The 16,319-nt window shown below is 40.6% G+C and overlaps 1 protein-coding gene across 1 annotated transcript; it reads left to right on the top strand.

Annotated features, from left to right (window-relative positions):
- The first annotated feature begins 7,911 nt into the window (after positions 1–7,911).
- LOC131978152 (5-hydroxytryptamine receptor 3A-like) lies at positions 7,912–15,333 on the top strand. Its single transcript, XM_059341678.1, has 9 exons — positions 7,912–7,966; positions 8,558–8,718; positions 10,633–10,677; positions 11,905–12,011; positions 12,306–12,475; positions 12,801–12,961; positions 14,046–14,256; positions 14,419–14,628; positions 14,860–15,333. Exons 1-9 carry the CDS (start codon positions 7,912–7,914, stop codon positions 15,162–15,164), a joined length of 1,425 nt encoding a protein of 474 aa, XP_059197661.1. The 3' UTR covers positions 15,165–15,333.
- The last annotated feature ends 986 nt before the right edge of the window (positions 15,334–16,319 follow it).

Genomic DNA, 16,319 nt, shown 5'->3' on the forward strand with positions numbered 1-16,319 from the left:
AAGAATACATGTTATGATAAGACTGTTAATGTAGAGTAAAACAAATACAGCAGTAAAAAATAGTAAATACTCCAATCACTATATCACTTTCCCATTTATTTTAAACACAACTGTAAATGACCTTTAGCAAGGTTCCTATTGGTGTATTTGTATTATATAGCTTGTTTTTTCATGTTTGTAAATTTTCTAGGTGTTTTACAATGTTGTGATGCTTTTATTTTGAAAAGGTGCCGTCCAATGTGAAACGGGTGCTTTTATTTTGAAAGGTAGTCACAGGAAATAACAGGTAGAACGGTAAAAATTAAAAACAAACGGTAAATGAGTGCGTCGTATTTCATATAAAGTTGATATAAAGTATGAAAAAGCCTTCTATAGTGGCTGGCTGACAGGAGAACAAGGTTTGTTAAAGTTTATTTTCTTCTGTCATATATATAATAGTATATATAATAGTATAATAGTAATTATGTATTTCTGGTAAAATGTTTCTCTGGTCATAATGCAGGCTACACAGAGAAACAGTTACAGGGATACTGAAACTGGCCAGACAGGGACATTCTTTAATATTGATGATCAGGTAACAACTTCAACAACTAATAAATGAATTAAATCCTGTTAGTTTAAATTATACATACTATAATATACTTCTTGTATGTTGCAGCAGCTACAGCCTTTGACTGAAGACTCATGCACATAATGGATTGGACGTTGTGTATTGTATGCCAACAGCCTACCACTGAAGCACTTCGATGCCCTTTAAATGCAGGGGGACGTAGAGACCTATTTGATCCATACAAATCCTTCCTGGATAATGTGAATGCTTTCAGGGAGCTGAACAAACTGCCAGCACCAGTTGCTTTTGAAGAATACATTAATGTGGACCAGTTGGTCAGGCATCGCGCACAGTGGCATAAATCTTGTTACACAAAATTCAATCTAAACAAACTGAAAAGAGCACAGAAAAGGGCCAGAGCTCAATCTTCAGAGACCTGTGCTGCAGATAGGAAACAACCTCGACAATGCAAGCCCCTGGACAAGAGCACATGTTTATTTTGCAAAAAGTCTGATGGACATCTTCACATGTTTATGACTCTTGAGGCAGATGACAATGTCAGGGTTATGGCCACAGACCTGCAAGAAACTGAATTGCTGATCAGAATTTCGGGTGGTGATCTCATTGCACAAAGAGCAAAATATCACATGGATTGCTTGACTGGGATCCGAAATCGACATTGTTCGCTAACAAGGCAACTCCAAGACTCCTCTGACAGTCAGAAACAAGAGAAGCAGATCCAAGCCAGAGCCTTTGCGGAGCTCATCACTCATGTGGAAAATTGTGTGGAAGGGGGTCAATTTTACTTCACGTTTTCATCCCTGCGTGAACTTTATGAAAACCGCCTGCTCGATCTCGGTATCCCCAAGGACAAGACATGCCCACCAAGTGAGTGCTCTGGCATTGGCAAAGCTGCAGCAGGAAGCCTTCTTAGACATGGTGACTGAGGGACCACATGATGAAAAGAGCAAAGAAGCCTGGAGACAAGATATGATCACCAAGAGTCCAACATTCCAGTACTGGGATACCATCCTCAACATGGAAATTCTGGGTCTAATATTTATGCGTGCCCACAGAGAACAGGATTTCCCCCTCTATGTGGAGTCACTGAAAGCTCTCGTCCCATGGTTCTTTGCTCTTGATCACCAGACTATGCCAGATGGATTTCAGTCCACATCCGCGACATGGAATGCTTGCCCACATCCATTCAAGAGAAATTTGAAGAACATGGTCATTGGGTTGTTCCCAAGACTAGAAACAGATTCTCAAGCATACCAATAGACCAGGCTACAAGTACCACATGACAGTGGTCAGGGACCGCACACATTCAATTCATGAGCCCATCAAAAATAACTCACTGCCTCTCTTCAGATGCCCAACACCCAAGACTCTTCTCCCATTCATGTATAGTCATGCAACACAGAGACGGGGACATGAGCACCTTCTTTAAGCATGAAAACCATCCATACCGTCCCTCTCTATCTGACAGAGGGAAACTACGACTGGGAAAGAAGTCAGATTTACTAACTGTTCTGACACAGAAGACACAACAGGAACCTCCAGGTACTTTTGATGTCAAAGTACTTGACAGAGCAGCTGTGGTGCACTTCCTGTCCACTACCAACATTACCACATTTGATGAATATGCCAGTTGTGTCTTTGTTCCCCACATCATGACACACTTGGAGACCTCTGAAAGAGTTGACGTGGTCTGGGATACTTACATCACTAGCAGCATAAAAGAGTCAACAAGGGAGAAGCAAGGCAAAGGGATACGACGGAAGGTGACTGGTCAAAGCAAGCTGCCAAGGAATTGGCCAGATTTCCTGCGTGACCCAATAAACAAGTAGGAGCTCTTTAACCTGCTCTCCAGCAAGATTGCTTCTACTGCCTGGCCAGTGGGCAAGTTGGTCTAACTGGGGATTTCCATCGGACGCATTACAGCAGCAGCACGTCTCCACAGCGTTTTTGCTGCGTCTGTCAATTCACACCGGGCGCGTTACAGCAGCAGCACGTCAGCTAAGCGAGCCGGCCGTATACAAGCGAGATAACGAGATCACACGATAATCCTGACCATACGGGAGACCGCAAGATCCCGTGATAAACTTTAAACTCTATTTATACAGTCTATAGATAAACTGTGTGTATAAAATAAACAACAACAACAAAAACCAACTTACTTTGCTTCTCTGAGGTGAAAGATATGTTGATCTGACCATCTATCCTTATAAAAACAATATGTTATGTCATAAATGATTGTATGATGTTCCACTTCAACAATCAGTCTCTTGTCGTCAGAGTGGTTGGCACAGACACCAGTCATTCCATGTTGCTATGTAATCATGAAGAGGCTGACACCAGGATATTAATTCACCTGCTTGATGCACTGGAGCTCTACTACCTGCTTGGTACGTACTGTGGATACGGATGTTGTCATTATCCTCATCGGCAAGTTCCATGACCTGCTCACCAAGTATCCAGCTGCAGACATCTGGGTCACTTTTGGCACTGGCAACAGCTACACACATTTTCATATTAATACCATCTGCCATTCTCTGGGCAAAGACAAGTCCACAGCACTTCCTGTCTTCCACTGTTACACAGGCTGTGACACAACCTCAGCATTTTGCGGGAAGGGGAAAAAGTCAGCATGGATGGCTTGGAATTCCTACCCCGAGGTCACCCAGGCCTTCAACTTCATGGCAGCTAATCCACACACTCCTATGAACATAGATTCAAAGCATTTCAAACTTCTGGAGCATTACACAGTCATCCTTAATGACAATACAAGTGATTTGGAATCAATCAATGAAGCACAGAGAGAGTTGTTCTGCCAGAAGAACAAAGCAATGGAACACATTCCACCAACTCAGGATTCCCTGCTGCAGCACGTAAAGCGAGTTGCCTACCAGTCTGGGATCTGGGCAACATCTGAACTGGCCCAGCAGCCGACACCCAGTCCAGAAGGATGGGGATGGACATTGGATGAAGAAAGCCATGTCTGGCTTCCTGTGTGGAGCATTCTCCCAATCGCTTCAAAAGCCTGCAGTGAAATTGTCAAGTGTGGTTGCAAAGGTGCAAGTGGCTGTGGCGCAAGGTGCTCATGCAGGAAGGCACAATGGAATTGCACAGATCTTTGTAGTTGCAAATGTAATAGATAATTAAAGTTAAGCTTCATCAAATAAATGTATGCACGTTATCCATTTTTCAGAATACATGCACTGTATATGACCTATATTCATATATTTTCGACTGCTTAGGAAGTGAGTTGGAAATTACATAAACACATGGCCAAAATGATCATATCTATTTGATCAAATAATCATCTAGGGATATTCTCAAGAGCTTTAAATGATTCCTTGACCCAGAAAATGTATTTTTTGACACCAAGATTGATCTTTTAAGTGGCTTGGAAGATATACTGGTTCTCATAGATTTTATATGGGTGCCATATCCGTTCCGGAATCTTGATGAAGTGGCTCCTACCAAAAATTGAAACCTATGGTCATAGAGAGCATGTGAAAAAAATTTGGTGCTTTTGTCCGGTGTGTCCCCTTTTTTCCGCTAAGCCGCCTGACTAATATTAGTGGCTGTATTTGTTGTCTTAACTATAGTAAAAGTGCTTGTTTGCTCAAGTGCTAATGCTAATGTTTTTTAGCTCTTACATTGGATTCACAAGGTGACCAAGGAATATCTAATTTTATGTTCATGGAGCTACGGTTTTAAATAAATCTCGTGAACTAACAGTAAAGAGTCGAGTCTTTGCAGGTGGGTACGTAAACCACCTTCAAAATAAAAGCACTGCGGTTGTTTTGATTTCTAATTTCTGGGTAACCTCATGCGGGCCGGACAAGGGCAGCCAACGCGCCGGATGTGGCCCGTGGGCCACCAAATGCCAAGGTCTGCCATATTATGTACCAAGGGAGTTCAGTCATATCATAACAATACTTGTGTACATTCCACCCAAGGCGACTGCTGAAGTTCCATGTGAAGTTTTACATGACATCGTTGCTAAGATACAGACTAAACACCCAGAAGCATTCTTGATAATATCAGGAGACTTCAATCATGTTTCCCTCGCCTCCCACCTGACTGGATTTACACAGTTCATTAATTTTCCCACCAGAGAAAATAAAACCCTTGATCGGCTGTATGCTAATGGCAAACAAGCTTACAGAGCTACTGCCATGCCCCCAATAGGATGATCGAACCACAACTTAGTTCTTCTGGAGACTTGTTACAAACCTTGTGTGTGGAGGCAGCGTACAACTAAACTCACAGTCAGGAAATGGAAACACGAGGTTGCTGAGGCTCTAAAGGACTGCTTTGAATGTACAGACTGGAATGTGTTGCTGGAAACAGAGGAGAACAGTTTGGATATTGACAAACAGGTTGACTGCTTTACTGATTACCTCAACTTCTGTAGAGACACTGTCATACCTACAAGGACTGTACGCTGTTCCCACAATAACAAACCTTGGATTACTAGTGATTTAAAGGCAATCCTCAATGAGAAGAAGGCAGCTTTTAGAGATGGTGACAAAGCACGGCTCAAATAAGTACAATATAAGTTGAAGAAGAGACTAAAGATGGCAAAGGTGGAATACAAGAAGAAATTGGAGAGAAATCTACAGAACAGTAACATCTGTGAAATGTGGAGAGGAATCAACACCATCTCTGGTTACAACAACAAGAAAAGACAGCCAGTGACGGGTGAACCTGTTCTTCAACAGATTCAATACAGCTGCCTTACCTAATTCCAGTGTTGCTTCTCCTCCTCCACCTCTACCTCCCTCTCTTTGACTCGCATTCAACACCATCCAACCCAACATACTCAAAAACACAGAGATGGCTCCATTCCTGTTCACACTGTACACAGCAGACTTCAAATACAACTCTGAGTCCTGCCACATCCAGAAGTACTCGGATGACACTGCTATTGTGGCATGTTTTAGGAATAGACAGGAATCTGAATATAGGGATCTGATAAAAGCCTTCAGTGACTGGAGTCACAAGAACTATCTCCGACTGAACACCTCAAATACTAAGGAAATGATCATAGATTTTTCCACAGGTTCAAGCCCCCCCTTCAGCCAGTGAATACCCGTGGGGTGGACATCGAGGTGGTGCCAAGTTATAAGTATCTAGGTGTATACCTGGATAATCAGTTGGACTGGTCCCTAAACACAGACGCTCTCTACAAAAAGGGGCAGAGCCGCCTCTTTTTCTTAAGGAAGCTCAGATCTCTTGACATCTGTAGTAAGATGCTGCAGATGTTTTATCAGTCTGTGGTGGTAGTGTGTTGTTTTATGCTGCACTCTGCTGGGGAGGCAGCATCACACACAGAGATACAAGGCGGTTGGACAGACTGGTCTAAAGAGCTGGTTCTGTGGTTGGAGCCAGGTTGGACACACTGGAGGAGGTGGTGGAGGTCAAGATGTTCGAATCCATCTTGAAATACCATCTGCTACACAAAACCTTTATGGACCAAAAACAGCAGTGGACGGCTCCTCTCTCTCCGTTGCAGAACGGAGAGATACAGAAGATCCTTCGCTCCTACAGCCATTAGGCTGTCTCATTCTTCCAGAGTGTGGCAGATCACCCTGCCTATATCACAAAATCATAACTGTGCAGTTAAGAGTAGCCTGCTATCTTTTAGCTGTAGCCTGGTGGGTGCACACACTGGGGTTAGAGCTAGAAATAGTGGTCATGAACACTTACAGTTTATGTACATTTGTTATGCAATATTTTCTTACCGCCCGCAGTACTTCCTGGTTGGTGAAAGGACCCGAGGACAGTGAATGCTGCCCTTTTATTTGCCTGTGTGGCATGTTGGACATAATTGGGCCAAACCAATGTTTCTTTTTTGTTCCTCTTTGTTTCAGGGCTTATTGGTTGAAATATTGCTGTAGAATATTTATCACCATGTTGAAATAAGACTGAAATATTTGAGTGATGTCCACTGTATTTGATGTCCAATGTATTTGAATGTATTATGTATTATTTAATGGCCTGGAATGGTCTGTTCCAGAGGGAGGAGCTTAGACTATATATTGGGAGATTTTTTGCTCACTTAGGGTAGTCGCTGGGGGACTGCTGAGCTGTGCTGACCCTCCTGTGTAGAAAATATATTACATTTTTTGATGTTTTGAAAGTTTTTCTTTGATGTAAATAGTTCTTGTGGTTGACCATAATAAATGGGATTTTTTGCACCTTCATTTTTTTGACTGCGGCTTGTCATTATTTTTGTAAGGCAGTTTTCCCTTACAAATTGTTTTTGGGGGAATTTTTCCAGTATGCCAAACGGCAACATACCCTCACTCAGAGTCAGAGTGTGACACAGAGTTACCAGACAAACTCAATTTCCCCTTGGGGATAGATAAAGTAATTTTGATTTGATTTTGATTTGATTTGATAAGTGCAGTCAATTTACCATTTACATTTACCATAGAAATAAACAAAACAAAATTACCCAGGATTTTATTACTCATTTGCTGTACCACAACATTGGTGTGCTGGTTGGAGCTCATGAAACAAACATTGCCTGTACTCACTGTTCCTAGTGTACTCAGAAAGCTGCTGGCATGCAAAAAAAAGCAAGAAAGGATGTGAAGTTCAAGGGCTACTCAAACGTAGGATATTTGAACTCTTAATTTATTTTTATGAATATAAATGAGAATTACAAAGAAACAATATGTAAATAAATTTAGCAGGATGCTCACAAACTACAGAAAAACCAAAACAGGCACTTGGTTTGATAGAACAGTATGCACCATGACACAAATACCTTTAATAAGCATAAAGGTAACTTGATAGTTGACTCAAATGTTTAATTTGAAAGAAATATGTAACAACACATGCACACCAAGACTGTTTTCGTGTGTTACACATGGCTCAAGCACCAACTATTTGCATGTTTCAACAAACCATTTTACCTGCAGCAATCATTCTGCTCTTGATGTGTCAAGAAACCTGAACTTATTCATGGTTCCTCTGTTTGCTTTTTCCCCCTAAGTGTATGAACAAAGGACTGTACTGAAATATGCAGCACTAAAACACAAGAAAAGACTTTGAAAGAATTTGAACGCAGCACAGAGTAATTAAGGTCTAATCTGGTTGCATGCTAAGAGTAAACGGTTGTAAACTGACATCAGACATCCCTGTTTAGGCAGTATAATTAAAAATGTGCAACTCTTAGACAAACAACACAGCCATGCAAATAACTCAGAAGGAAGAGTTGTCAGTTGAGTTGAGTTGAGCCAATCAGAAACAGGACAATAGATTTTTTTTCCAGGCTGTTGACATTTTGGTTTAAAATATAAAGGACGAGTTATGAGAGTCGTTGAGGTGACACAGACAAGATGACAGGAGTAAAGACAGCTGAGCTCATCTTCATCTGTTTTTCACTGCTTCACGGTAAGAAAGAAAGAATATTGATCATCTACCAAATTAGCAATAAAATATAGAAAGATGATGCGTTAAAAGGTGTTAGATTGTCTGGAAGAAACATATTCTCATGGAAACACTTTCAAGATGAATATATATGTACACACAAAATAAGTTTACCCATACCAAATAAACTCTTTTTTTTTTTCATATGTCAACAAGTTATAGAAAAGCCACTGTATAAAATACAAAATTAATACATGATAGTAGGGTTTTATAAGATGATGATAGTTGCTTTGCATTTAAACATTAAATGTATGGCTATTAGTTTTATAACAGTAAGTGCACTAGTGAGAGAGTGTGTGTGTGTGTGTGTGTGTGTGTGTGTGTGTGTGTGTGTGTGTGTGTGTGGAGTAAACAGAGTAAGCAACAAAATGAATGGATTTGTGGATGTAAGTGCTGAAAACCTTGTACCATGTAGGCTTGTAAGCATGTGTTTAGTCTTATTCTGTAATGCATAAAAAGAAGGATCTGCTTTTGAGAAACTACAAATAAAAGGAATATCCATTAATTTTGTCTATCTCATTACTTCTGTTTTTTTCTTTCTCTTCTTGAATGCAGGTTTTGTTGCAGCATTGAACTGTACCAGCCCGACTCCTGAAGCCTTGTTTGATGCATTTGAGAAGGAATTATTTCCTAGAAAACTACTGCGACCTGTCAAAAGCTTTTCAGAACCGCTGAACATAACCCTTACTATAACTGTGTTGGGAATTTTAGGAGTGGTAAGTTGCACGGGGCTGGGCATAGGGGTCGGGTGCATTGTGAGCCGGGCAGCAGGCAAAGGCAGGTATCTGGGCGTGCTGACCCCTGGCTTCAGCAGTTGGCTCTGGGGACGTGGAATTTCACCTTGTTGTTAGGGAAGGAGCCCGAGCTTGTGCGGGAGATGGATTGTTTTGGGCTAGATTTAGTTGGGGTCAACTCCACGCATGGCTTGGGCTCCAGAAACCAAACTCTTGGAGAAAAGCTGGACTCTCTCTCCTTTTCTGGTATTGCCCAGGACGACAGTCACGGGGCAAGTGTGGCAATACACACAAGTCCCTGGCTGAGCTCCACTGGTTGGAGTTTTCCCAGAGGAACAAGAGGGTCACCTCTTTGCCTGTCTGCCTCTGCAAGTCGCAAGGATAAATTCTCTGACTGTAGTCTGTGCCTATACACCGAACAGCAGCTTGGAGTACCCAGCCTTCTTGGAGTCTCTATGTGAGTCCTAGAAGGAAATACCGCCTGGGGACTTTATAGTTCTTCTGGCGGATTTCAACGCTCACATGGGCAACAATGGTGTAACTTGGAGGGGGGTGACTCGGAGGAACGGCCTGCCTGATCGGAACCTGAGTGGTATTGTCATGGACTTCTGTGTTAATAATGGATTGGCCATAATAAACACAGTTTTGAGCAAAGAGTTGCCCATAAGTTTAATTGGTACCAGAGCACTGTAGGCCAAAGATCAATTTTGTTATTGTATCATCAGATCTGCTGCCTTGGGACAATTGGGTGACAAGAGGAACAGAGTTGTCAACTGATCACCTTCTGGGGTTGAGTTGGATCAGGTCGCGCAGGAAGCTGCTGAACAGATCTGGCAAACCCAAATGTGTAGTGAGGGTGAGGGAATGTCTAGCAGAGGCCCCTATCTGCAAGATTTTCAACTTCCACCTCCAAAGAAATTTTCCCTGTAAGTTGTTTGTGACTGTCGTGACAGTAACATAAGAACCCACTGTTGGACACCAACAGTGAGGGAGGCCGTCAAGTTGAAGACGGAGCTTGGCTGGCCCAGGGGTCTCCGGAAGCAGCAGACAGGTACTGTTTGGCCAGAAGGGCGGCAGCTGCAGTGGTTGCTGAAGTGTGGGAAGAATTCAAGGAGGCTATGGAGGAGAACTTTCAGTCAGCCTCAAGGAGATTCTAGGAAATCGTCAAATGACTCAGGAAGGGAAAGCAGGGCTTCTTTCAAGCTTTGTTTAGTGGGGGAGGAGACCTGATGACCCGACCTGGGGATACTGTTGGACGCAGGAAAGAACACTTTGAGGAACTCCTGAATCCTGTCAACATGTCCTTTGTGGAAGCCAGGGTTGGATAAGATTTGCCCTGAGATGCTGAAGGCTCTGGACACTGTTAGGCTGTCATGGCTGATAAGCCTTTTCAGTGTCTTGTCAGCCTTAGCAAAGCTCCTGATTTACCAGTCCATCTATGTTCCAACCCTCACCTATGGACATGAGTGGCTGAAATGATTTTAGTTCGTAGGTTGCCTGGGCTCAGCCTTAGAGATAGGCGGAGCAGCTCAGGAGTAGAGCCTCTGCTCCATCATGTCAAAAGGAGCCAGCTGAGGTGATTCAGGCATCTGGTAAAAATGCCTTTCTGGCATCTCCAGAAAGAGTTGTTCCGGGCATCTCAACCTAATAGGAGGCCCTGGGCAAGACCCAAAACACGCTGGAGGGATCATATCTCTTGCCTGGCTTGGTAATACCTCAGAGTTCCCCAGGAGGAGCTGGACGTTGTGGCTGGGGTGAGGGGTGTCTGGAATGCTTTGCTTAGCCTGCTGCCCCCGCGATAAGCCTATGACAATTGATATATGGATTAAAACAACTAAGTATACTGTTAATACATTTTATTTGTAATTAATCATCATAAATTTGTCTCATTCCTAGAATGAAAAAGCCCAATCTTTGACAATATTCCTATGGCAAGTCCTGGTAAGTTTCCAAAGAACTGACAAAATATGAACTCATCAGAAAATTGTCTAAAACTTTTTAGAGGGGACATATGATGCTCATTCTCTGGTTCATACGTGTATTTTGGGTTTACAAAAAATATTATTTTTGTCATATTGTCTGAATATAGTCGTATTGACCCTCTGATCTGATCATCTGCTTTCTTGGATTGCACGAAAAATATGGCAAACCTAAAGGAAGCTCTCAAGTCATGGGTAGACAGACTCAGAGGGCAGCATATTCCAATAAGCCTGCATGTGACACAGGAAGGTGATCCAATCTGAAGGACTGAAAATTTATTCGGTAGTTGTTTGTGCTATACATCACAAATGTCAAATTCATGTGAATGTCAAAAACACAAATGAATTATATCAACCCCAAAAGTAATGTGAGTTTTAGAACTAGGTAGGGATAGATTAACGGTAGCAGAACATTTGCCTAAATATTTAATGTGTAATTGGCGAAGGAAGAGGCCCAATGGCACCAGAGTAACAGGGTATTAGAGGCTTGACACCATGGAAAGCAGCAAGAAAAGCAACAGTGACAATCTGGCAGCTGACTGGGGGAAGTTTGCTGATATAAATACTGACAGGGTTAATGAGGGAAAGAGGAAACCGGTGGGCAGGTGAATGAGGGAGCGAGGTGACAGCTGTAAAAGGGGGCAGCTGATGAATGGATGGTGAAATAAAAGCCGAGAGAATTCCTTGAAGAAGCATATGTCAGCATATGTGTTTACACTTAAGAAAATGTGGATTTATTTTTTTTGCCAGGAGGTCTTTTTTCGTATTCTTTTTTTCATAAGGATGTTTGTTGTTGTAATACTCATTTTGGTAACAAGAGGGTGAAGTGCACCACTAACCCATGTTGTAAATGGGACTAAAAGCATTCATATTTTCTACTACATGGGTTTAATCTCCCCAAGTACACAAAAAATCTGTATATTGTTGGTTGCGGTCTTTTCATGGGATGTTTTCTCTTCTTTTTTTTACATAAATAACAAAAAAAAATTAGTACAGCATCAAACTTTCCTATGAATTTGAAGTTAAATTAAGGATTTCAACCACCAGACGTTTATATTTAAAAAGTTATCAGAGAAACAAATGGGAAAATGTTGGCTGCAGCTATACTCACAGTGCCTTTGGGACGTTCAGTGAAATTGTCTGCATTTTCTCAGTTGTACATCACATGTAGATGCTCTGTTTAATGTAGGAGTGGGATATAGCGGGACTCAGCTGGGATGAGGAGGAATGTGGAACTGCAAGAATCTCTATCCCTCGAGAAAAGCTTTGGGTCCCAGACGTCCAAATCACAGAGTTGTAAGTAATAAGAATGTTCATAGTCTGTAATATTGTTCATTCATTACAAAAGAAATCAAATCACACCATCAATATAAGTGTTATCTGACAGGATCTCTATCTCTTTGCCTTCATCACTGTTGTGCTGGTTGGGTCATACTGGTTCAACTTTCATGCTTCTTTTGATCATATACCGGTTATTTTAGAAATAACAATTAGAATAATAAATACTTGACGGTTTTATTAGTTGTTTTTTCAGACAATCTTGAAAAAGAGTCAGCTCACAGCTGTTTTTTTCATACTGTTCTTTTACAGCATGGATGAGGATGTATCTCCCCGCACTCCCTATGTCTACTTGTACAACACTGGTCATGTATATGATGATAAGCCGGTCAGAGTGGTCAGCACCTGCAGATTAGTGATCTACACTTTCCCCTTCGATGTCCAAAATTGCACCCTGACCTTTAACTCATATCTACACTTAAGTAAGTCTGTTTCTAACTTCCAAATATAATATGGTCTCTGAACTGTATGTCCACCGCACATTCAGTGTCATTATAATTATGGCAGATTTGTGCTTGGAGTAGAATGCACTGAATAGATGTCACTTGTAAGTTTAAGAGTTTCATATGGATTTTCAATAACGACAAAAGTAGGTTTACATATATTCATGTGAATATCTTAGGGCCTGAGCACCCATGAACTCAACTTTTATGCTGACGACTTCACTGTATTTTGTTCCATCACAAGCAACACTCCACACAGACTGGGCATCTAATATGGGAAATCTTTCCTTAAATGTTATTCCAGTTGGAGACATACGAATGTTTCCAGGCACCACAGTGGAGGAGATCCTGGAGGAGTCCAAGCAAGTCCTACAGACCAAAGGGGAGTGGGAGCTAGTGGATATTAAAGCAGGTTCTACTACCGTGATGTTACAAGAAGGAAGCTTCTCTGATGTCACATACTATGTAAGCAATTTTATTTTATTCTGTATTCATATGATGAGTACCAGTTGATCTATTTCAAATCCCTTTTTCATTATTTGAGGTGTTGCTTCTAGATTTTGTTCACTGACAGATAATGTAATGTTAAAACCCTTGTAGCGGCTACAGGGCTGGTGGAGTTACATGGTCTGAAGTTATGTCCGGAAATAGTGTTCTTTAGGCCTAACCCTTTCATTTTCTCAAAACCTTAGCCAAAGTGATTTGGGTACCTAAGCTTAAGCAAAACCTAAATTGAACTTTCACAACATTAACCCTCCTGTGGTCCGGGGCCAAATAATTTTCAACATATGATTAATATAGGTTTACTTTCATAGTATTGCTTGAAATTATCAGCATATGTGCTCCTCTGTATCCTTTATAGATAATATAAATTTCAACTTTCTTCATACATTTTTTTGTGTTTTATACATTTTTATAGCACCCATGGTCCTCAGGGGTCAAAAAGGACCCCATGACATTAGACTGGTTTTAGGACATGTATAAAAAAAATATTAACAACCTTTTTTCACCTTTTAAGGCAACACATGACCGACAAATTGATATTTAATTTTCATATCTTGTTCTTTATTTTTGGTCAATTTCAGTCAAATATACAAAATTAGGCCTCATTTCAAGAGAGAAAAAAATAAAACCTGAATATTTTTTTCAATAATTATATTGAAATAAATAGACCAGTTAAATTGAGACAAAATAAGTTAATTTTAAAACAAGAAAGATTTTTTAAAAAAACATTATAGTTGAAAAGGTGCTGGACACTCCAACAGTAAGGCAATTCAGCAAAAGCTTTCGAAATCAAAGAAGTGGTGGCAGAGGATGTTTCTGTTGGATTTTTATATTATTTTATAGTTAGCATGCTAAGAGGGAAAAAAAGGAGGGCTTGTGATGGATCTTTGGGGAACACCTAAAAACACAAATTAGAACAAAAGCAGTGATGGAGCTAGTGAAGCAGGTCAGCCTTGTGGGTAAAGTCTTTTATCAAAGATATAATGTACTATATCATCAATTCTGCCTAAAAACTTGAGGCTTTGTTCTTGTTTGTCATCCCAAGATAATTTTGAGACGTAGGCCAATCCTCTACGTGGTGAACCTGCTGATCCCCAGCTGCTTCCTCATCACATTGGACCTCTTCAGCTTCCTGCTGCCTCCCCACAGTGTGGACCGTTCTGCATTCAAAATGACCCTCATCCTGGGCTACACCGTCTTCCTGCTTATCATGAACGATCTGCTGCCTGTCACTGGAGGGTCAACACCTCTAATGAGTGAGTGACACCTGTCATAAAAGTAAATTAAAATAAAACAGATGCCATCGTTGCCTAATTATAACCTGTCCTATGATGGTTCTCTGCTCTGTCTTGATGAATGAAGTTTGAATAAAAAGTGTCTCTTTGATATTTAATTTTTTTTTTTGTTTAATCCCGCAGACGTTTTCTTCTCCATCAGTTTCGCTCTGATGGTGGCCAGCCTGTTGGAGACAGTTTTTATCACTAATATCCAGTTCAGCTCCAGCCAGTACAGTCCTGTGCCTCACTGGCTCAGAGTCCTCGTGCTACGATATCTAGCTGTTATCGTTTGTCTTCCTCCAATAAAGAAGAGCAACCGCATCACAGTCTGCCTTCAGCAGCCTCCAAGGGGTATAATACCTTCATCATTATATTTATAGATTTTTTTATGTTTTTTTGTCACTAACGTTGCTGCTACTTCTTTTGCCACCAAACAACAATTGTGAAATTGCAGCTTCGCAAAGACACAATTGCTTAATTTTATTTCTACATTTTCATACAGGATGTCTTAAGAGTTGTTGATTCATTAATATATATATATATATATAGCTCTATGTATTATATATTTTTCTACATATCCAGGAAGCATCGTCCCTTCGAAAGATCTGCAGAACTTTTCTAGTAATATACCTCCAGAAAAGACCCCTCTGGACCCGGTCCTTGATGAACTGAGGAAGCTGAACAGAGATCTCACGGCCATCCGCGGCCAGATGGACAAACACTTCCAGGGAAGCAAAACCGAGCAGGAATGGGAAATGATTGGGATAGTTGTTGACCGTCTGCTGTTCGGCTTGTACATTGCCTTTATCTCTTTCTCTTTTATCACTATTGTATTAATCTGGGTCTTGAGTAACCTGGATTTAAACATAGCACATGGAATTCAATAACACTTGTTATATTTCCTGGTTTCTCAGTAATTTGGGTAGAAGAATCAAAATCTGACATGTGGTGCAGGAGAAACAAAATGAAATGCAGAAATTTGCATCATAAGTGCGGTTCAGTCTAGAGATGCATGTTGTGCTGTTTAGTTAGGCTTGTTGCTGTTTATAGGTTTAGTATTTTTCTATGTAAGATTTATTTTTAAATGTTTATTTCTTGATTAAAACTTTTCCAGGCAATGCTCTCTGCTGTCACAATGTTTTATGCACATAGGGAATGAGGACTCTGGATTTCGTCATCATCACTTATTTGTTAATTAATGCTACCTATACACCAGAAGACTTTGAAAAGATTTGGAAAGACTCCTGCAAGACTATCAGCTCACACCTGCTCACATCTAAAGACAAGTGTTTAGAGTTTTTAGTCCCAGCCTAGTCTCAGACTGAGATTCTACAAAGACTGTGAATCTTGCAGGATCACTATTTACAAGACTACAACTAGATTTTCTTTAGCTTTTTTTTTTACCTACCATGCAATATTTGTGTGTGCAGTGGTTTGTGTTGAAAAAAGAAAAAGAAAAGAAGACGCCACAAAATGCCCCTCACAAAGCTGAAAAGGGGTTTCTGTTTTTCTGACATGAAAAGTTAAAATTAAAAAAGTAAAATAGATATAAGGAAGAATAAAGGAAAGGAAACTGTAGAAAAGAATTCATGATATACATTTATGTCCTATTTAATTATTTGTTTAATTGAATAATTATACTTATCAGCTCTATCAACTTTCATTTAGTTAATCACACATTCATCATCAATTATTTATTACTTATTTATGTATACATTTATTTATACATTTTAACTGGGTCTGCTTACTGTTCTTCTTACTAAGAAACAGCGCCCCCAAAATCCCGCTTGTGGCCATAAATATAATACATCTCTATATTTGTATTTAGGATTGAGTTTTCTGACATTATTGTGATGTTACTTTTTCCTGTCGAAGTGGTTTTTCTGCCGGTCTGGACCCGCTCATCTATTGGTTGTTGATTGTGTTACGTCACTGCGACTTGCGATAATATCAAACACGTTTGATATGATCGCAAACCCAAGATTAGGAAAAGACTGATAAGAAACAGCGCCGATTACTACCTTACACTTAACGATCGGGAT

Source organism: Centropristis striata, chromosome 9, assembly GCF_030273125.1.
Source record: "Centropristis striata isolate RG_2023a ecotype Rhode Island chromosome 9, C.striata_1.0, whole genome shotgun sequence".
Classification (NCBI taxonomy): Eukaryota; Metazoa; Chordata; class Actinopteri; order Perciformes; family Serranidae; genus Centropristis; species Centropristis striata.